The sequence below is a fragment of the Pangasianodon hypophthalmus genome, chromosome 15 (genome assembly GCF_027358585.1).
Source record: "Pangasianodon hypophthalmus isolate fPanHyp1 chromosome 15, fPanHyp1.pri, whole genome shotgun sequence".
NCBI classification, from domain to species: Eukaryota; Metazoa; Chordata; class Actinopteri; order Siluriformes; family Pangasiidae; genus Pangasianodon; species Pangasianodon hypophthalmus.
In genome coordinates, this window is record NC_069724.1 from 10333801 (window position 1) to 10357500 (window position 23700).

At 39.5% G+C, this 23700-nt stretch overlaps 1 protein-coding gene across 4 annotated transcripts in view; it reads right to left on the bottom strand.

Annotated features, from left to right (window-relative positions):
* Window positions 1-4659: 4659 nt before the first annotated feature.
* The window catches only part of lhfpl2a (LHFPL tetraspan subfamily member 2a), a 28052-nt gene continuing 9011 nt past the window's right edge, over window positions 4660-23700 (bottom strand). Inside the window, exons 1-4 of one of the 4 annotated variants that reach the window (XM_034311001.2) lie at window positions 21502-21535; window positions 16496-16551; window positions 11918-12617; window positions 4660-5844 (exon numbers count right to left, since the gene is read on the bottom strand). In XM_034311001.2, the coding sequence (XP_034166892.2) occupies window positions 5588-5844; window positions 11918-12311 (651 nt within the window). In that variant the 5' untranslated portion in view covers window positions 12312-12617; window positions 16496-16551; window positions 21502-21535 and the 3' untranslated portion in view covers window positions 4660-5587. Of the gene's footprint in view, window positions 5845-11917; window positions 12618-16415; window positions 16552-21501; window positions 21584-23700 lie in introns of those variants that run through there. The other 3 variants (XM_026941247.3, XM_053240432.1, XM_034311002.2) reach the window with 3 other exon arrangements.

Consider the following 23700-nt stretch of genomic DNA (forward strand, 5'->3'; position numbering starts at 1 on the left):
GTGCCTAAGACTTTTGCACAGTACTGTAAATACATCACATGTATATAATATGTATGTGACAAATAAAGAACTTTGAACCTTGAATGAGCCTGAATAAACGGCTGAAATTATTTACGAGGCTCATTATTCCATGTAAAACTTTGTCCCTGGATTACGAGGTGATAATTATGAGGTGATGATTATGAGGTGATAATTATGAGGTGATAATGATGAGGTGATAAATCCACTTAGCACAATGTAAGACAGTCAATATTTCATTGGTAATAAAATATTAAAACTGTCTTTCATATCATACATTAATAAATTATAGCAATGTTCGGCTCAGGATTTCTGTCTAAACAGACCATTTAAAATCCTGCAAAATAACAAGCCATAAAGAATAAAACAAAAGTCTGTGTCCACATGGTATGAAGCCTATGCATGTGTTTACAGTTCAGTGATTTTCAGTTCAATGTTTTGTCACATTTTAAGCAGTTTTGTTTTGCCCATTTCTGCATTTGTGATTTGAAGCCGGTGGAGGAAACGTGGTAGTGTTGTGGATGAAGAAAAGTCGAAAGCTGCATTTCAGATCAGCTGAAAGGACTCGAGGTTACATGCAAAAAGATTAACATGGAGAGAGCTGCAGGAGTGAAGTGTTGAGATGATGAAGGACTGAACAACCTCAGTGAAGAAAAATGCTGAATGGTCATGCTGTGAAGAAGAACCTGCATGAGAAGTTGTACTGAATGGTCACTCATCCCACACTGCACGGACGCTCCCACCACATGTGTACAGATATTTCTGAAAACATGGCTTTCATTTATCATATCATTTTCAGTATTTGGCGGACACCCTTATCCAGAGTGACTTACATTTATCTCATTTATACAACTGAGGGTTTTGCTCCAGGGCCCAGCAGTGGCAGTGTGACAGTGCTGGGATTTGAACTCACAGCCTTCCGATCAGGAGTCCAGCATTTTAACCACTGAGCGACCTCTATCCTTGCTAGTTTTTTCTCTATAGTTTTTTCCAAGGTTAATAAATATTAAAACTCAGGTTGAAGTGCTTTCAGGTATCCCTCAATGCAGAACCAAAAGTCCAGGGGGTAGTGTCAGACCTGATTCTGCTCCTGGACCCTACGTTCATGGACAAATGTGACACGCAGCTGCAATTTCAATGACAGCTGCAAGTATGAAAGCGACAGCTCAGTGAGATTTTCTCAACTCTATTTAAGTTAAGTATGACTCAGTAATGTGCCATTGAATCCAAATGATCGGCTCAAATTATTCCTTGGACCAATCAAATGGCGTGTCTGGTATGACAAATCTTTAGTTCTCCCCTCACTACTTTAGTTCCTGCTTGCAGTGAGTTCTCATTTACTGTTTGTCATGCAAAAATGAAAAAAATCATCATCTTCAGTAACTGCTTCATGCTGGTCAGAGACGTGATGGATCTGGAGCCAGTCCTAATAGCACTGGACACACAGAGGAAGAATTCACCTAAGATGGAACACCAGTCCATCACAGGGCACCATTCACACACATTCACAAATCCATTCACCACTGGGGCAATTTAGAGTAGCTAAAGCTTAAGATTCAACTTTATTGTCATTGTGCAGAGTACGTGTACAGAGCCAATGAAATGCAGTTTTTTGCATATCCTAGCTTGCTAGGAAGCTGGGGTCAGAGCACAGGGTCAGCCATGATGCAACACCCCTGGAGCAGAGAGGGTTAAGGGCCTTGCTCAAGGGTCCAACAGCAGCAGCTTGACAGTGCTGGAGCTTGAACCCCGACCTTCTGATCAGTAACCCAGAGCCTTAACTGTTCAGCCACCACTGCCCAAAAGCACTGCCTAATCCACCTATCTGCATTTTTCTGCACAGTTGGAGGAAACTGTCATATACAACATTATATTGGTTACTCATTAAAGAGAAATGTAATGCTTAGAAGGAAAGAGATTGTTGGTGCCTCTGGTGAGTGTACATAGCTAGTGCAGTTAGCTTGCACTGCTAATCAAGCCTAGCATTCACCTTTTTTCATCAGAACTGCAAAAAACACTGGATGGACAGTACACACCCACAATTGACAACAGAAGCACTCGTTAAACACCCGAAAGACACAAACTACAAGTGACATGAGCGATAGTGGGAACACAAGGGAAGTCGAACCAAAAGTCCAGAGAGTGGAGACAACTCTGTGTTTCAGGCTGGATAAGTGTGTTGTAGAGACCTGGGCAGACATTTTGTTTTTAAGTGCAGCCTTAAGTAGTAGTTCCATCTTATTTGTAGTCCACACACATGAATATATTTTTGTCCTTAAACTTGGTGTCTTGGTGTGTTTCACCTAACAGTTTATGAAATACTGGATGATCATGGGCTGGCATGCTCTTATGAGCATCAAACCTGTATATATATATTTGAAGTGAAGTGAAGTGACGTGTAGCCAAGTATGGTGACCCATACTCGGAATTTGTGCTCTGCATTGAACGCACTATGTATGTATAGTGGACTCACTCAATCAAAATTCAGTAATCTTTGGATCTGGAGCCTATCCTAGGAGCACTGGGTGTGAGGCGTAAATATACCCTGGATGTGATCGCTGGGCACCATGCTCACATACGCTCATTTACATCCGGGGTAATTTCACATTGCCAGTCCACCTACCTGCATGTTTTTGGAAAGTGGGATGAAACTGGAGAACCCCGAGGAAACCCACATGGACACAGGGAGAACATGTGAAACGCCAGCGTGACAGTAAACTGAGCTTGGAACCAGGGACCCTAGATCTGTGAGGAGACCATGCTATCCACTATCCAATCCCAATTTCCCCACAAATAAACACAACTCAACTGGGTGGAAAACCAACAAATCTGGCAGCATGCTTTTCTTCTCTTTTCTTCTCTTCTCTTCTCTTCTCTTTTCTTCTCTTCTCTATCTTCTGCCTGTTTCATGTTTAAAACACACACAGGCAAACAAACCCACAGAGTGTTACCACACAAGCAGTGTTTACCTTGTGTGTGTGTGTGTGTGTGCGTGTGTGTGTCCCACACTGTCCTCCCTCTAATCAAAACCAGATTCATTTATTTACTCAAACACACTGCGCATGAACATCCTGCAGTGAGCCGGTGTGTGTGTGTGTGTGTGTGTGTGCATGTGCATGTGTGCCGGCATGGTGCAATGAAAACCTGCTGCTTGTGGCTAAAATACACACACTCAGCGTTCCCACAGTAAACTGCAACAGCAGCCATGCTGAACCCTTTGATCTATTTTTTTATATTTACACAAATTTGGTAACGGAAAATACACACACACACACACAGATGATTGGTTACTGTTGTACTGAGCTTTTATTGATTACTCAGGTGTCGTACTGAGCTGGTAATGGTTACTCGGGCATTGCACTGAGCTGTGATTGATTACTCAGGTGTTGTACTTTGCTGTAATTGGTTGCTCAGGTGTTGTACTGAGCTGTGATTGGTTACTTGGGTGTTGTACTGAGCTGTGATTGGTTGCTCAGGTGTTGTACTGAGCTGTGATTGGCTACTTGGGTGTTGTACTGAGCTGTGATTGGTTGCTCAGGTGTTGTACTGAGCTGTGATTGGTTGCTCAGGTGTTGTACTGAGCTGTGATTGGCTACTTGGGTGTTGAACTGAGCTGTGATTGGTTGCTCAGGTGTTGTACTGAGCTGTGATTGGTTACTTGGGTGTTGTACTGAGCTGTGATTGGTTGCTCAGGTGTTGTACTGAGCTGTGATTGGTTGCTCAGGTGTTGTACTGAGCTGTGATTGGCTACTTGGGTGTTGAACTGAGCTGTGATTGGTTGCTCAGGTGTTGTACTGAGCTGTGATTGGCTACTTGGGTGTTGTACTGAGCTGTGATTGGTTGCTCAGGTGTTGTACTGAGCTGTGATTGGTTGCTCAGGTGTTGTACTGAGCTGTGATTGGCTACTTGGGTGTTGTACTGAGCTGTGATTGGTTGCTCAGGTGTTGTACTGAGCTGTGATTGGTTACTTGGGTGTTGTACTGAGCTGTGATTGGTTGCTCAGGTGTTGTACTGAGCTGTGATTGGCTACTTGGGTGTTGTACTGAGCTGTGATTGGTTGCTCAGGTGTTGTACTGAGCTGTGATTGGCTACTTGGGTGTTGAACTGAGCTGTGATTGGTTGCTCAGGTGTTGTGCTGAGCTGTGATTGGTTGAATGACTGTTAAATTGGCGGGTTTATAGTGTGTGTGAATCAGAAACAGAGACAGGTTGATTTAATTTAGTTAGTACTCCCTCTCATTCTGTCTGTCTCACTCTTTCTCTGTCTCTCTGCCTTTCCCTCTCATGCACATGCATACAGTGCGGGGAATAAAAATAAAACTGTAAAATCTGGAAACAATCTTTCTTTCTCTTTCTTCTCTCACTTTTTCCTTGTCTTTCTGTCTCTCCTGTCTCTCTCTCTGACTCTCTGTATCTGTCTCTCTCTCAGCAGGATCTGTTTTTCTCCTTTGTGCCGTGTGTTTCTGTCATTGTTCTGTTGCTATGAGTCTCTGTTCACACTGATTGACACAGGATGTGAGTCACACACACACATATACACACACTCACGTGGGGATTAGAGAAGGTGATGTCATGCAGAGTGGTGATCAGGCTTTGGCTCAAGATCTATGAGGACACACACACACACACACAGACACACACATACGTCTTTGGGTTTTACTGGAAGTCTGAAGGGAAAAACAGGCGGAGAGAACCAGCAAAGTTCAGTCAGGTTTATTTATTTGGCAGAGAGCAGTGATTATGTGGCTGGTGATTATTCTCTCTCTCTCTCTCTCTCTCTCTCACACACACACACACACACACACATATACACACACACTCTATGGATGTATAAGAACAAATGACTTTAGGGCTTTTCCTGTTGTACAATAATCTCTCTTCCTCTTGGTTCTTGTCCTGAGACTGGGAGGAAGTAAAGAAGGAAAAGGAAAGATATAGGAAGATATGAAGAAAACAGAGAGAGAGAGGAAGGAAAAAGTAAGAATAATAAGAGGAAATAGTAAAGGGTTGAGCGGAAAAAGAAGGAAGAAGTAAAGGAGGAACACAGAAGATTCTTAACAAAGGTCATGGCTCCTTTAGTCCACTGATCCAGAGTCAGTTTCACCTGCGCAGGTCTACTTGGGTTTTACAACCAGGAACTGATCCAGGAACAGTGGGAGTAAACTTCCTGCTTCCTGGTTAAACATGTGCAGAACTTCGACCCATAACAGGAATTGACAGTGGTTTAGTGGTTTCAGCACCTTCATCACTGAGATGTTTCCTCATCATCATCATCATCATTATGTACAGTATATACACACTTATTTACAATTTCATTCTTCATTTCAGTGAGTAGAAAACAAATCTAGGCAACAAACCAAAAACAACAAAACAAATGAATGAGTAAAGTCAAAGAACACAGAGAGAAAAATGAAGAAGGAGGATTTTTTCCCACATCAGAACACAATAAAGAGCAGAGTTTTAGTGGTGAGATAAAATAAAAGTGGTTTTGTTCTCTTGTCATTAGATTGCTGTCACGCTGGCATTAATGTGACTGACATCAGGGCCTCTGTTTCTCCTGTGGTTCTCTCTCAGAGGAGGCAGATGAGGTTTTTGCCCTGTTGGATCTCCTCCTGGACTTTGTCGCTGGACGTGGCGATCTCGGCTTGTGCGCTGAACACGGCGCTGATGAAGCTGAGCACGGTGCCGAGCAGCGCTGTGTAAAAAGCCCAGCCCACTGAGCACAGCGCCGGGTTATACGCTGACGAGTTCACACCACAGTACTGCTTCACCTTCTCACTGCCCCACCCTGCTGCGTACAACAGCTGACCCAGGATCAGGAACAGACCTGCACACACACAGAGAAAGAGAGAGAGAGAGAGAGAATTAACACCACTGTACACAGGAACTGACCAAGGATCAGGAACATTCAGAGAGAGATTGAGAGAGAGAGAGAGAGAGAGAGAGAGAAAACCATTTGCAAATGGGGAATTGTGTGTTTCTCCACCTACTCTCTGTCACTCCAATCGAGACTTCAGCAGATGAAAAACAGACTGTCTCACTCTCTCCCTGTCTCTCTGTCCCTCTCTCTCTCTTACTCTCACTCTCCCTGTCTCGTTCTCTGTCTCTATCTCTGTTTTAGATGAGGAAATGAAAACTGGGTCATAAATTCTTTCCACATGTCGCCCAACCACTGCTGACTGATCGGAGGCATGGTTTCAATTCACACACACACACACACACACACACAGCTGCACTATATTACTGCTGTGTACAGAGACAGGATGAGTCATAATTCTTTAAGAGTAAGAAAAGTGAGATTTTAATGATGACACACTGATCATCATCATCATCATCATCACGATCATCATCATCATCATCACTATGAGCCTGAAGTGCTCTGCACATCACATAGCTGCCTAAAGCTGTCAATCACAGCTTATAGCACCACCCTGAATGGCCAATCAGATCAGCTTGCAGCCCAAATGGTCATTTGGGGCTCAGAACATCGGCAGACCAACCAATCATGGCTCAGCATACGTTTAGGAGTTGCACTGTAGATGAATGACTATAAAAGAAAATTCTTCTGTACAACTTTGTGTGTGTGTCTCTATGTGTGTGTGATTATCTGTGTGTGGGTGATTATCTTTGTGTGATTAACTGTGTGTCTCTGTGATTATCTGTGTGTGAATATCTGTGTGATTATCTGTGTGTGTGTGATTATTGGTGTGTGTGTGTGTGTGTGTGCAGGATGATGTCACCACTGGGGTATCTCTTCCTGTAGGGTCACTGAGATGAAAAGCATCATGGGACTGTCCTACAAATGACACAAATGATTGAACTGTTTTTCTTTTTCCATCAACTTAATGAAGAGCAGCACGATGACATCATTAAGAGATCGCTGGCCAATCACATCAGGGCAGTGGCCCAGACTCTAGGAGGAAAATCTCTAACCTCTTACACACACACACAATGATTGTATCCCCACCTACACTAAAGGAAATAAAACACTTCACACCGACCTTTTCAGAAATCACTTTACCTTCTTAATTTTCATATTAAACACATTAAACACACTTTCACCTAAAAAAAACTGTCGCTCACTTTTACACACTGCAGCTGAGACACTTGTCCACAAGTCACAAGTCTTGATCACTGTAGTGCTGTTAAGGTTCTCACCGACACCAGACCCCAAGAGAACATCACGATCACACCTAAACACCTTTACCAGCTCTCTGTTCATTTCCCCTCAGCTGCTCACACACTCTGATCTTCTGACACTTATCTGCTCTCTGTATCTAAATTCAGGCCTTTTAAGACTCTGGAACACTCTGGAACACTCTGCAACAGTGGTTCTCAACTGATGACCCACATTTTATGACCCAACTCTACAATAGAGTTATTTATCATATGGAAGTAATCCAAAAAATGCATATTAATTTTGCATAATAATGTTCCTATTACTATATTAATACTGTTTACTGTTTACAATACCAGTACTGTTATTAATACTATACTAATATTAATATTGATAATAATTAAGTTGGATAATAATCATTTACTACTTGAGATAATAGGAAATAAATCAACATATTAACAATACATATTGAGTTGTTAAGGTTGTACTTCATAAATACTTACAATGGAACGTATCAGTTTATTAAATGACATGCATATGTTTAATAAAGTGAAAAAGTAATCACTCACTATATAAATGCATACACATACTCCTGAGTAAGTGCAATTTACCTAGTCTAACAAATAAAGCAAAGACTGACCCAGATATTGAATTACAAATTGTACACTCAATATGAAAAATGCACGACTATTAAATGCATAAACAGAACAAGGAGATTTAACTGCAGATAACAAGAACAGAGCTGAAATCATAGCCTGTGCAAATCAATGGGAAACCTGAGGGTGTGATTTCAGTTTGATAAGAGTCTCAAAATCAGGATGGCACAATCAAATAGATCTGTTGATTCGTTTAGTTGGAGTGCATTCGCCGAGGAGCTCTCTGGGCATGTCGACTGCAGCGGGTGAAACAAGATCCTCTGCAATTGCGTGGGCCTTGTTGCATTTTGCAATGCGAGTTTGTACGATGCTTGCCCTGAAAAGTGCACACGTTTTTGATCATTTTTGAGCTGTGTCCAGATCTTGTTGCTTTCTTTCGAAAAACTCCACAGCCTTGTCTTTATGGCTTGAGTGTTTTGTTTCTAAACGCATTTTGAATTTCGATGGTTTCATGCTTTCCACTGCCAATAAACTCACCACACAAAACACACTGTGGTCTGCATAAACCATGCTTGTCCTCTGCGCATGTAAAGCCTTATTTTATGTAATTCGGGTCATTTATTGTTTACCTTGCATAGTTTTTTCCAGCCTTTTATAGGAAGAGGGAATTTTACTCTGTTTAATCCACGTTAGCACCAATTGTTTCCAGATGAATTAGCACAAAATTGACAGAATTTGATTGGATGCACACCATCACATGGCCAAATTTTTTATTGGCTATAACAACAGCTATGGGGAGCATTCCTTATGTATTTATTTATTTATTATTTTTCACTTTTTTAAACTATAATTTGCTTTATTGTCATATTTTTCCATACTTTTCCATTTTATTAAGTTTTATGATTTGCATTTAGCAACGTTTTTTCCTCCCAGTGGTCCGTGAACATCAAAACACAACTTAAAACCTTCTCCTTTTGTTATTCCACTGACCTTATAACGTTCAGACTATTTGGAAAGGATAACATTTCCTGCACACTGTTAAGTAATGTTGCTGGAGAGTGTTTGTAGTAATTCTGATTGATTCACATGGGATAAGCATCTCTGTATAAATCACGGAGATGATGAATACACTGTCATTAAAAATTCCACGCATACATTCACCTCATTTAATACACACTGATTGTTTTGACCTTTATTACTATAAGTGCTAGATGTTGGGTACAATGGCCACGCAAGTTTTGCTTGATCATTACTAGGTCACATGACCATAATATTCCACTAAAACTTGTAACTTGTAACCAAAAAAAAATCCCCCCTCAAGTCAGAATTCCTCGTAAGATTGGAATGGTCTCCTCAACCCTGAGTTCAGCAAGTGATGTCCAATCAACATGGCTGCTCACAGCATGAACAGTAGACAAAGTAGCACTTCATACCTTCAAATTTTATACTGTATATACAAGTATTTTCTTTAGATTAATCCACATACAGGCATATTTATTTGTTAAATCTATAAGGTTGACTAACTATACAATTCGCTGTTTTGAGAAGGAAAATATACACCACTCATCACGGTTAGCTGCTAAGAAACGTCTAACGTTGGGGGCGTCCATATTTTTTCCCACTTTGTAGCTTGAATGCACGGAGGTAAAAAAATGACATAATGCTTTGTGCTGACTGTCCACTTCCAAGGTAAGTCAAATGCAGCAGTAGACTGTACCTTTGCTATCATGATGATGACGACATATCCTTTTGAATTTTATCTATATTTAATTGTTCTGTATTTTAAACTCTGACTAGGTTTGATTACAGTAGGAGACAAAAAAGAGTAAGCACGTCCCGGAGTGTCTATAAACTGAAGAAAAAGAGTGTGTGAAAAATGCCTTTTCCCACAGGATATAGTGCAGTCTTTATCACCATGTCAGTGCAGATGGGATACTTATACTACCAGGGATTGTTTCTACTGCTTACTTTATAGAAGGTAAAATACAGCGCAGTCTTTCCCTATGCATGTACAGTCCTATGTACTGTGTGTATGTGTAGACTGAAAAGAATTACATGACACGATGGATTCAGACTAAAATCTCAGAGATACTCCAGTAATAATTACATTAACCAAATTACCCACTTTCTTTCTTAATTTTTATCTGTTTAATATCTCATTCTCATTTTCACATGTACTCTTATTATTATTAATTTTTAGTTAACCTGTTTTATTTCTATTTCTAAAATGTGTGTTGTTTTGTATGTGTTCCTCAGCAATAATAAATAACTAAATGTGCTTCTATTTAAAATTCTATGATTCCATAAACAAAATAAAAGTCTATTATTATTATTATTATTATTATTATTATTACTATTATTTTCTTGTTTTTTGGAACTGTGTGGAAACTAGATGTTTATGTTTAGCGAGTGGATGAAATCATGACCGAGTTGCACCAGAACACTGCATATTTAAACTGTTCCAGTGGGGCTCATGGGCACATTAGTACTTTACTGCAGTTTAATGTGGAGAAATGTTCCAGATCAGGCACAAGCACCATGTTAGAAAGGGCTACACAGCCTAATGTGAGAGTTGATGGTACCCAGAATGCAATGTACACCTCAATGGAATTGACTAAAGGTGAAAGGTCAGTTTATCCTCCCTCTCCAATCACAGTACTCTGGAACAAACACCAAGATACACTCAGCTTCTCATGTGACTCCCCGCTCTCCACACACACACATACACACAGAGAGAGAGAGAGAGAGAGAGAGAGAGAGAAAATCCCGAATGGAGATGACACAACAGTGAAAATATTTTGACTCACTTTGAATTGCTATGGAGTTAAAAAGAGCTGTGGGCTTGACCTCTGACCTCATGAGGTCATCATTAGTGAATCACACAGACACATGCACACACACACACACTCGGGGGAGCAGTGTCGTTTAGTTTAGCATCTGGCGCTTTATTGCAGTGGTAAATGTTTAAACAGCAGGAAGGTCTGGAGTGACATCACCCTGCTTACAGTATAATGTATAAACCTGTCTGTCTGTCTGTCTGTCTGACTGTCTGTCATTTGCAGACACTTTGTAAAAGCAGCTGAAATGCTGCATGAAACATCACTGATACAAAACAAACAAAAAAAGTAAGATAACATCTTAATCAGAGACTGCTATCTCAAAGACTAATATGTTTATGGATAAAATTATGAATGAATTGAAGGTGAGCTGTAAGTGTTGCAGATGAGTGTTCAGTCAGCTTATCTTTCTAACTGAGACTGCATCAAATTAACAAAAACACATTATTTTATTAATTTGACAACTCAGAACAGTGAATAAAACGGGTCATAAAATAGCCTACATCCTGCACACATTTTCTTGCACACATATTGTGGTTTCATGACCTTGATTTAGTATATTGTGGCTTCATTAATGTGTGTACACTATTAACAGTCAGAGTGTGATATAAATATAAAAGAAAATACAAAATAATAGGTTGTGCAGGATGAAGTGCTGTTTTAAATAATGAGGGTGGAAGCCCTATTGTTAAATTAAACCAAATTTGCAGTGGTTGATGTGATTAATTATGAATAGGACTCTGTATGCAGTAATACAGTATATAGGCAATGTACTAGACTCCTATAAGATTTATTTCAATCCTTGCCAACAGTATATCATCACATTAGTCTTTTTTATTTTTCATTCGTAAATTGTCTCTTGCTGTTGTTACACTGTATTACATATGACTGCAAAGAAAAATGGTATTTTGTTTTTTGGTCCACAATGTCTATCCCTTAATTTTTGTGGGGTTTTTTCAGCTGCTTTTACTCAAGAAAAATCTGGCAAACTCAGGCATGACCTACATACAGGTGATTTTAATAAATGGCGAATCCAGAAAATTGACTTAAGCAGTTACATAACCTGACTCTGAATACTCCATGACGACTCCATGCATAAATATTGACTTAACTTTTGGGCAACTCTGAATACGAACCACAGTGTTCACGTTACTATTAACCTGAACATCACTGAACAGTTGACGTGGAACCCAATGGACAGCTCTGACCTGCCCTCTAGTTGACAGAGCTTTTAATCCCCCAGTGTACAGAATGTACGCAGGTGAGTGTGTGAACAAAATTGCTCTTGTAGCTACTGCATATGTATGTGTGCATGTTTGTGTGTGTGTGTGCATGTGTTTGTTTGTGTACCTGCAATGCCCTGCAGTAGTCCACACACATTGAAGATGCTCTTCCTCATGATGCTCTGGAAGCAGATGGTGAAAATGGAGGTGAAGGCCACAGCGCTGAGCAGCAGGATTCCCGTCGCCAGAAAAATGGCTGCCGCTTTCCAGAATCCGCTCGCGATCTCATTGAATGTCAGCGCATAAGGGCCACACATGACTCTGCCAACAAAAACACACCGCCCAAAAAGCCCCAGTGTGGGGCGGTAGGCCTCAGTGGATGCCTCAGAGGCAGAGTCAGGGACGCGTGGGAACCCAACGAGCCAATCAGGGCTAAGGAATGCAATGAGCTCGCTGAAGGCTGCGGCGATACTGAGGAGCGTCCAGAGCATGGAGCGGCATGTCACAATCACATGACACATGGTGATGTCAGAGGGGGTGTGTATAGGGGAACCTGAGTGAAAGAGTGCGCAGGGACTGGATGGAGAGGTGGGAAAAAACAAGTAAGCGCAGCAGAAAAAGTGGAGAGTGAACCAGCCACTCCAGGTCGTGTCCCAAATCACAACCTTCTATGATTCCTGTCTCCCTCTTTGTCTTCTTTCCTACAGATATAATAATCCTGTTGTTCTTTTCGCTGTCTCTGTCTCACTCTTTCTTTCCTTCTTCTGTCTCTCCTCCTTTTCTCCTACATCCTACTGAGGGAGTGAGACCATGGCCGTCTGTCTCTCCTACACAAACACACACACAGAGAAAGCGAGGTTAGTTTTGGTTTAAACAAACACTGTCTCTTCATTTTGAGAGAAAGTTGATTTCATGAGTCACTTGTGAGTGTGAAAGTGAAAATGACACAACACCGACTTTTGATTTAAAGAGCATGATGTGGCTGAATAATAACTGTAGGGTGGATTGAAGCCAAGAATGTTTTAGGATCCTTCCAAATGGAAGTGTTACAAACATTGCATTAAAGGGCCCTGTTAAACACTAAAGACTGAAGGCAGTGACTGATGGACCCTTCACTCATCACCCCTTTATCACAGGTGGGATTTCAGTACAGACCACATTCACACTACAGCCAGTAACAGTGAACTGTAACCGTGCGCCATGACGTCATCACCGTGCACCACTCACAGTGACATCATCATTGCTATTTAGCTCCTTAGACAATATTTGATAATGCTAGCTGACAGGACGCCATCGGCCATAACTTTCATCTCCTCCTAAATGCACACTACATGCCTCTGTAGGACATAGGGCACAGCCATGATCACTTCATACACAGCACAGTGTAGTGATAGATACAGACAATAAAAGAAATACACACTCGTAATCGAGTCTGTAACACACACACAGTCACTCACTCACTTGTATCTTTCAAAACTTGACATCTAGACATGCATTGTGTGTGTGTGTGTGTGTGTGTGTGTGTAATTTAATTCCCTCCTTCAGTGAGCACTGGACTGTCTGCAGCTGATAACTGTGTTTATGTTTGCCTCCAGAACACACACACACACACACACACACACAAACACAAAAAGATTAACAGTCTCAGGTTTCTTCTAACCCTCTGTAATCTCTTTAAATCAGAACCACAAAAACATGTCATCCATCATCTATCATTCATTATCCCTCTTCCCCGTCCTCTATTCCCTCTATTAGTGTAGAGTTGGTGTGTGAGAGGGTGTATTAGTTCAGCGTTGGTGTGTCTTAGTGCAGTGGTAGTGTCTTAGTTCAGTGTTGGTGTATTTAGCATTGAGCTGGTGTGTATTAGTGTTAGTGTGTGTTAGTGTAGTGTTGGTGTTTGTTAGTGTGTTAGTGTTGGTGTGAGTGTAATGTTGGTGTTTGTTAGTGTAGTGTCGTTATGAGTGTAGTGTTGGTGTGTGTTAGTGTAGTGTTGGTGTGAGGGTAGTGTTGGTGTGTGTTAGTGTAGTGTTGGTGTTTGTTACTGTAGTGTCGTTATGAGTGTAGTGTTGGTGTGTGTTAGTGTAGTGTTGGTGTGAGGGTAGTGTTGGTGTGTGTTAGTGTAGTGTTGGTGTGAGTAGTGTTGGTGTGTGTTAGTGCAGTGTTGGTGTAGTGTCGGTGTGAGTGTAGTGTTGATGTTTGTTAGTGTAATGTTGGTGTGAGTGTAGTGCTGGTGTGAGTATAATGTTGGTGTTTTTTAGTGTAGTGTTGGTGTTTGTTAGTGTAGTGTTAATGTGTGTTAGTGTAATGTTGATGTGTGTTAGTGTTGATGTTTGTTAGTGTAGTGTTGGTGTGTGTTAGTGTAGTGTTGGTGTGTGTTAGTGTAATGTTGGTGTGTGTTAGTGTTGATGTTTGTTAGTGTAGTGTTGGTGTGTGTTAGTGTAATGTTGGTGTGTGTTAGTGTAGTGTTGGTGTGTGTTAGTGTAGTGTTGGTGTGTGTTTGTGTAGATGTTTGGTAGTGTAGTGTTGGTGTGTGTTAGTGTAGTGTTGGTGTGTGTTAGTGTAATGTTGGTGTGTGTTAGTGTTGATGTTTGTTAGTGTAGTGTTGGTGTGTGTTAGTGTAATGTTGGTGTGTGTTAGTGTTGGTGTTTGTTAGTGTAGTGTTGGTGTGTGTTTGTGTAATGTTGGTGTGTGTTAGTGTAGTGATGGTGTTTGTTAGTGTAGTGTTGGTGTGTGTTAGTGTAGTGTTGGTGTTTGTTAGTTTAGTGTTGGTGTGTGTTAGTGTAGTGTTGGTGTGTGTTAGTGTAATGTTGGTGTGTGTTAGTGTAGTGTTGGTGTGTGTTAGTGTAATGTCGGTGTGAGTGTAGTGTTGATGTTTGTTAGTGTAATGTTGGTGTGAGTGTAGTGTTGGTGTGAGTATAATGTTGGTGTTTTTTAGTGTAGTGTTGGTGTTTGTTAGTGTAGTGTTAGTGTGTGTTAGTGTAATGTTGATGTGTGTTAGTGTTGATGTTTTTTAGTGTAGTGTTTGTGTGTGTTAGTGTAGTGTTGGTGTGTGTTTGTGTAGATGTTTGGTAGTGTAGTGTTGGTGTGTGTTAGTGTAGTGTTGGTGTGTGTTAGTGTAATGTTGGTGTGTGTTAGTGTTGATGTTTGTTAGTGTAGTGTTGGTGTGTGTTTGTGTAATGTTGGTGTGTGTTAGTGTTGATGTTTGTTAGTGTAGTGTTGGTGTGTGTTAGTGTAGTGTTGGTGTTTGTTAGTGTAGTGTTGGTGTGTGTTAGTGTAATGTTGGTGTGTGTTAGTGTAGTGATGGTGTTTGTTAGTGTAGTGTTGGTGTGTGTTAGTGTAGTGTTGGTGTTTGTTAGTGTAGTGGTGGTGTGTGTTTGTGTAATGTTGGTGTGTGTTAGTGTTGATGTTTGTTAGTCTAGTGTTGGTGTGTGTTAGTGTAGTGTTGGTGTGTGTTAGTGTAGTGTTGGTGTGTGTTTGTGTAGATGTTTGGTAGTGTAGTGTTGGTGTGTGTTAGTGTAGTGTTGGTGTGTGTTAGTGTAATGTTGGTGTGTGTTAGTGTTGATGTTTGTTAGTGTAGTGTTGGTGTGTGTTAGTGTAATGTTGGTGTGTGTTAGTGTTGGTGTTTGTTAGTGTAGTGTTGGTGTGTGTTTGTGTAATGTTGGTGTGTGTTAGTGTAGTGATGGTGTCTGTTAGTGTAGTGTTGGTGTGTGTTAGTGTAGTGTTGGTGTTTGTTAGTTTAGTGTTGGTGTGTGTTAGTGTAGTGTTGGTGTGTGTTAGTGTAATGTTGGTGTGTGTTAGTGTAGTGTTGGTGTGTGTTAGTGTAATGTCGGTGTGAGTGTAGTGTTGATGTTTGTTAGTGTAATGTTGGTGTGAGTGTAGTGTTGGTGTGAGTATAATGTTGGTGTTTTTTAGTGTAGTGTTGGTGTTTGTTAGTGTAGTGTTAGTGTGTGTTAGTGTAATGTTGATGTGTGTTAGTGTTGATGTTTTTTAGTGTAGTGTTGGTGTGTGTTAGTGTAGTGTTGGTGTGTGTTTGTGTAGATGTTTGGTAGTGTAGTGTTGGTGTGTGTTAGTGTAGTGTTGGTGTGTGTTAGTGTAATGTTGGTGTGTGTTAGTGTTGATGTTTGTTAGTGTAGTGTTGGTGTGTGTTTGTGTAATGTTGGTGTGTGTTAGTGTTGATGTTTGTTAGTGTAGTGTTGGTGTGTGTTAGTGTAGTGTTGGTGTTTGTTAGTGTAGTGTTGGTGTGTGTTAGTGTAATGTTGGTGTGTGTTAGTGTAGTGATGGTGTTTGTTAGTGTAGTGTTGGTGTGTGTTAGTGTAGTGTTGGTGTTTGTTAGTGTAGTGGTGGTGTGTGTTTGTGTAATGTTGGTGTGTGTTAGTGTTGATGTTTGTTAGTCTAGTGTTGGTGTGTGTTAGTGTAGTGTTGGTGTGTGTTAGTGTAATGTTGGTGTGTGTTAGTGTAGTGTTGGTGTGTGTTAGTGTAATGTTGGTGTGTGTTAGTGTAATGTTGGGGTGTGTTAGTGTAGTGTTGGTGTGTTAGTGTAATGTTGGTGTGTGTTAGTGTAGTGTTGGTGTTTGTTAGTGTAGTGTTGGTGTGTGTTAGTGTAGTGTAGTGCTGAAGTTCAGGACCTTCTTCTCTTTCTCCTCTGTCTATCTCTTCATCTCCTTTTCCTCTATCCTACCTACTTCTCTTTTTGCTATGTCCTTACTTTTTCCTTCACTCCTTTTCCTATCTGTGTGCAGGTCAGTGTGTGTCAGATCTGCACTGGGATGGAAGAAAAGCAGAACAGAGAAAAGATATAATTAAACACACACACACACACACACACACACACGCAAAGAGAGAGAGAGAGAGAGAGAGAGAGAGCTGTAGATTACAGGGTTCTTATGCAGGAAGGGTGGAAATCAGATCAGTGTGTGTGAGTGTGTGTGTTCTGGAGGATAGAGGAGAGTTTTTTGGTGTTTTCTCAGCTGGGGCAGAGGCTGTAGAGAATTTAAAACTTTATCAGAAGTGTCTACAGCACCTGCAGTGTGTGTGTGTGTCTGTCTCATGAAGTGAATGATGGATAGACACCAACAAATTATCCATCCATTTTTCTATCCATCCATCCATCCATCATTCATCCATCCATACATCCCCATTTTTATCCCGAATCTCAATCCATCCATCTATCCATTAGGAAGTGTATACATTGTGCTGTTTCCCACAGCTGCAGCTATGTATGTGTGATATCACTGTAATAAACAATGCAGCTGTTACTGATAATGACAACCTTTGCATTTGTGTGTGTGAGTGTGAGTATGTGTATGTGTGAGAAAGAGAGAGAGAGAGAGAGAGCGAGAGAGAGAAAGAGGCATGTCCAGGTGGCATATGGGAAATGGCACATCCATCAAAAACAGGCCAATGGAAAAAGTCACACACACAATTGTATACATGCTCAGCTTCATATATATATATAATACTGGTGCTTACTGTGCTCCCTGGATTTCCTGATAACATAAACACAACAATAGTCATGCACACACACACACAGAAAAAACATGTGCGTGCACACACACACACACATACACACACACACACACACACACACACACACACACATACACACTATCTGGATTGATTTGTTTGCTCAGAATCACTCAGCTCCTGTATTATATCAGATTCCCCAGGTGTGCCAAAACTTTAGACATCTTTAAAGTCAAGACTTTAAATCAAGACTGATCTCTCAAAGTTTAATGCAGTGTGTTTAAACATTTATATATTTTATTACATGCTTGTTATTGACTGTCATTGTGATGCAAAGGATAAACCACACACACACACACACACACACACACACACACAAACACGGGAAGTCACAGTTATAGGAAACCATAACAATACAGTCAGCTTGAATACACTAAATATATGCGTGCACACACACCGCAGGAGGGCTGAGGAGGGGGGAGTCACCGTAGGACAAATGGATGTGTGTGTCTGTGTGTGTGTGTGTGTGTGTGTGTGTGTGGCTAAATAGGTTTTCATATACAGTATATACGAGAGTGAGTCATATGAAAATTTAAAAGTACAACATATATTAGCAGACAAAAGATTTTTTTTTTCCAGAGAACTTCCGGACACTCATTAAGTGCTGCAGAATTAAATTAAATGATCTGCACCATGGAGTTTATTTTCAAATCCACAGCTGGCTTTGTAAATGTTGTAGCAAACTTATGTTGTGATGATTTTGCGAGTTGGTGATTGATGATTTTACTGGCCCCACCCCCTCTGCACTCTTCAGATTCTCACTGGCCCCACCCCCTTAGCACCCTGGAGATTTACTTAGTTTAGGTCTGAATGTATTAGGTCTAATCCATTATTAATCAACAACATGGTTACGTAAACTGTGTTTCAGAATCACAGAGTACAAGTTATAAAAACGTGTCTTTACTAATCTACAGATTCGCTAATGTACAGATTTATTAATGTATGTATTCCCTAATCTATATATTCCTTAATGTATAGGTTTCATGATGTACATATTGTACACTAACGTAAAGATTTAGTAATGCACAGATTTACTAATGTATTAATTCACTAATACACAGATTCACTAATTTCATCACTGCATATATGCAGTACATCATAAAATACTACAATTCATCTTAAAATTACACCCTAAAATACCACACTACACCCTAAAACACTATACCTAACACTGAAATACTACACTACACCCTAAAACACTATACCTAACACTGAAATACTACACTACACCCTAAAACACTATACCTAACACTGAAATACTACAATACATCCTAAAATAGTATACTGCACCCTAAAACACTATACCTAACACTGAAATACTATACTACACCCTAAAACACTATACCTAACACTGAAATACTACACTACACCCTAAAACACTATACCTAACACTGAAATACTACACTACACCCTAAAACACTATACCTAACACTGAAATACTACACTACACCCTAAAACACTATACCTAACACTGAAATACTATACTACACCCTAAAACACTATACCTAACACTGAAATACTATACTACACCCTAAAACACTGTACCTAACACTGAAATACTACACTACACCCTAAAACACTACACTACACCCTAAAACACTGTACCTAACACTGAAATACTATACTACACCCTAAAACACTGTACCTAACACTGAAATACTATACTACACCCTAAAACACTGTACCTAACACTGAAATACTACACTACATCCTAAAACACTACACTACACCCTAAAACACTGTACCTAACACTGAAATACTATACTACACCCTAAAACACTTTACCTAACACTGAAATACTACACTACATCCTAAAATACTACACTACACCCTAAAACACTGTACCTAACACTGAAATACTATACTACACCCTAAAACACTGTACCTAACACTGAAATACTACACTACATCCTAAAATACTACACTACACCCTAAAACACTGTACCTAACACTGAAATTCTACACTACATCCTAAAATACTACACTACACCCTAAAACACTATACCTAACACTGAAATTCTACACTACATCCTAAAATACTACAGTACACCCTAAAACACTATACCTAACACTGAAATTCTACACTACATCCTAAAATACTATACTGCACCCTAAAACACTGTACCTAACACTGAAATACTACACTACATCCTAAAATACTACACTACACCCTAAAACACTGTACCTAACACTGAAATACTATACTACACCCTAAAACACTGTACCTAACACTGAAATACTACACTACATCCTAAAATACTACACTACACCCTAAAACACTGTACCTAACACTGAAATACTATACTACACCCTAAAACACTGTACCTAACACTGAAATTCTACACTACATCCTAAAATACTACACTACACGCTAAAACACTGTACCTAACACTGAAATTCTACACTACATCCTAAAATACTACACTACATCCTAAAACACTATACCTAACACTGAAATACTACAATGCACACTAAAACACTATACCTAACACTGAAATACTACACTACATCCTAAAACACTGTACCTAACACTGAAATACTACACTACATCCTAAAATACTACACTACACCCTAAAACACTGTACCTAACACTGAAATTCTACACTACATCCTAAAATACTACAGTACACCCTAAAACACTATACCTAACACTGAAATACTACAATACACACTAAAACACTATACCTAACACTGAAATACTACACTACATCCTAAAATACCACACTACACCCTAAAACACTGTACCTAACACTGAAATTCTACACTACATCCTAAAATACTACACTACACCCTAAAACACTATACCTAACACTGAAATTCTACACTACATCCTAAAATACTACACTACACCCTAAAACACTATACCTAACACTGAAATTCTACACTACATCCTAAAATACTACACTACACCCTAAAACACTGTACCTAACACTGAAATTCTACACTACATCCTAAAATACTACACTACAACCTAAAATTATTCTACACCATAAAATGTTACAGTACATCCTAAAATACTACAACACATCCTAAAATACTACACCACACATCTGAAGTACTATACTACATCTTAAATTACCATGCTATACCCTAAGAATACTTTGCATACTAAAATATTACACTATATCCTAGAATGCTACAGTAAGTTGCATCCTAAAATACCACACTACACGCTAAATGGTACAATATATGCTAGAATACTAACTACCCCAACAATACTACACTACATCCTAATATATTACACTACATCCTATAACACTACATATTTAAATACTATACTACTTCTAAAATGCTACACTACATCCTAATATACTACACTAAACCCTAAAATTCTACATTACATCCTAAAATACTGTAGTACACACTAAAACAATACATCACATCCTAAAAACTACACTACATCTTAAAATACTAATACCCACTAAAATACTACATTACACCCTCAAATACTACACAACATATAACATACTACATCTACACACTACTGTAGAACATTACCATATCACACTACGTCCTACTATAGTGGTACTACACACTACTATGGCACACTGCAAACTATTACAGTTATATATTATACCCTACTATAGTGCACGACACACTACAATAACACACTGCACACTACTATAACATGCTACACAATCACACTACACACTACTATAGCACAATACACAATCCCACTGCACACTACTATAGCGCACTACACAATCCCACTGCACACTAATATAGCACACTACACTATCCCACTACACACTAATTTAGCACACTACACAATCACACTACACACTACTGTAACATGCTACACAATCCCACTACATAATCCCACTACACACTACTATAGCACACTACACAATCCCACTACACACTACTATAGCGTGCTCCACAATCACACTACGCACTACTATAACATGCTACACAATCACACTAACAACTATTATTGCATACTACAACTTACTATAAAGCAATACACACTACTATAACACACTACAGACAGCTAAGATCCTTCAATGGGCTTCATGCACTGAGAGCTAAAACACAAGTCAAACAATATTAAATGAAATCAAAGTCAAATCAAACATCAAAGAAAATCCAGTGAAATCAAACATCAAAGAAGATCCAGTGAAATCAAACATCAAAGAAGATCAAAGTGAAAGGACTTGAACAAATTCTCTGATTAATTAGAAATCTGACCTGGTCAGTGTGTATTTTCTGTGTCCATATCCAAGTCAGGACCACACGGCTCCCTCACACACACTGACTTAGAAAATCCCCCACTGCACTGTCTACTCCCCCGACTCCACCCCCTCCACGTCACCAAGGCAACCCCCACACCAGACCCCGCCCCCACATCCATCAAAGTCCTGCACTGTTAGCAGCAAAGTCCATTCTGAATACAGGCTACACACAGACCTGAAGTCTCCCTCTCCCTGTCTCCCTCTCCCTGTCTCACTCTCCCTGTCTCACTCTCTCTTTCTGTTTAAAGTGGTCAGTGGGCTGTGTCTTAATCCTTAGTCCCAATTCTAACAGCTTTGTTTCAAATCATTTCAAACTGACTTGAGGTCAACCAGGAAACGACAGCTGGATTTAGAGACCTATGTGTGTGTGTGTGTGTGTGTGTGTGTGTGTGTGTTGTATTAGCTCTACCTGCAGATACACTCACATACAAATTACAAATGCAGCCACTCAGGAAGTTTCCATACTGTCATGACTGGCAGCTTAACAGGGAAAATACAAAGAGGAAAGACATACACAAACACGCACACACACATACACCAGACTGCCTACTGTGAGTGTATGAGTGTTACAGGCTCGCTAAAGCAGATCACTGCTGATTCTTAAACACTTAAAATCTTTAACGGTCTTTAAACAGCTCCACTGCAAAACTCTAAAACTACGTTTACATTGAAACCCAACAAGAGTCTTGTTTTACTGTTAAAACTTTTATCACTGTATTAAATAAAGTATTTAATTAAACATTGAATAAAATATAGTAGGAAATAAAATATGTGATTTAGATAAATAAGGTATTAAAAAATAAGATATTAAATAAGGTACTTAATAGCTACAGGCACAAAAGAAAAAAAAAAAAAAAAAAAAAAAACCAGAACTGAGATCCACAGTGCAGCCTGCCAATCTTTGGAGTCTTCAATATGACGGACTCTTCTGACCCTCCACCCCAATTAACCCCCTGTTGCTCCCTCTACCCCAAACCCACCCCAGGGGCAGATGTGATGGCAGGGGTAAAAGCATAAAAGTGTTACTTCTGCACAATAATAGCAGCTCTGTGTGATAGAGCCGATATCCTCTTACAGCAGTGTGAACTGAAACAAAGTGGGGGAGGGACACACACACACACACACACACACTACAAAATACTACACTATATCCTAAAATACTATACTACAAATAAAGCACTACACTACACCCTACAACACTACACTACACCCTAAAACACTACACTACACCCTAAAATTCTACATTACACCCTAAAACACTACACTACATTCTAATGTACTACACTATACCCTAGAATACTTCACCACACTCTACAAAACTACACTACACCCTAAAATAATAAACTACATCCTAAAGTATTACACTACAACCTAAAATACTAAACTACATCCTAAAGTACTACGTTGTACCCTAAAATACTAAACCTATCCTAAAGTACTACGTTGTACCCTAAAATACTAAACTACATCCTAAAGTACTACATTATACCCTAAAAGACTAAACTATATCCTAAAGTACTACGTTGTACCCTAAAATACTAAACTACACCCTAAAGTATTACGTTGTACCCTAAAATACTAAACTACACCCTAAAGTATTACGGTGTACCCTAAAATACTAAACTACACCCTAAAGTATTACGTTGTACCCTAAAATACTAAACCTATCCTAAAGTATTACGCTGTACCCTAAAATACTAAACTACACCCTAAAGTACTACATTATACCCTAAAAGACTAAACTATATCCTAAAGTGCTACGTTGTACCCTAAAATACTAAACCTATCCTAAAGTATTACGCTGTACCCTAAAATACTAAACTACACCCTAAAGTACTACGTTGTACCCTAAAATACTAAACTACACCCTAAAGTACTACGTTGTACCCTAAAATACTAAACTACACCCTAAAGTACTACATTATACCCTAAAAGACTAAACTATATCCTAAAGTGCTACATTGTACCCTAAAATACTAAACCTATCCTAAAGTATTACGCTGTACCCTAAAATACTAAACTACACCCTAAAGTACTACGTTGTACCCTAAAATACTAAACTACACCCTAAAGTACTACGTTGTACCTTAAAATACTAAACTACATCCTAAAGTACTACATTGTACCCTAAAATACTAAACTACATCCTAAAGTA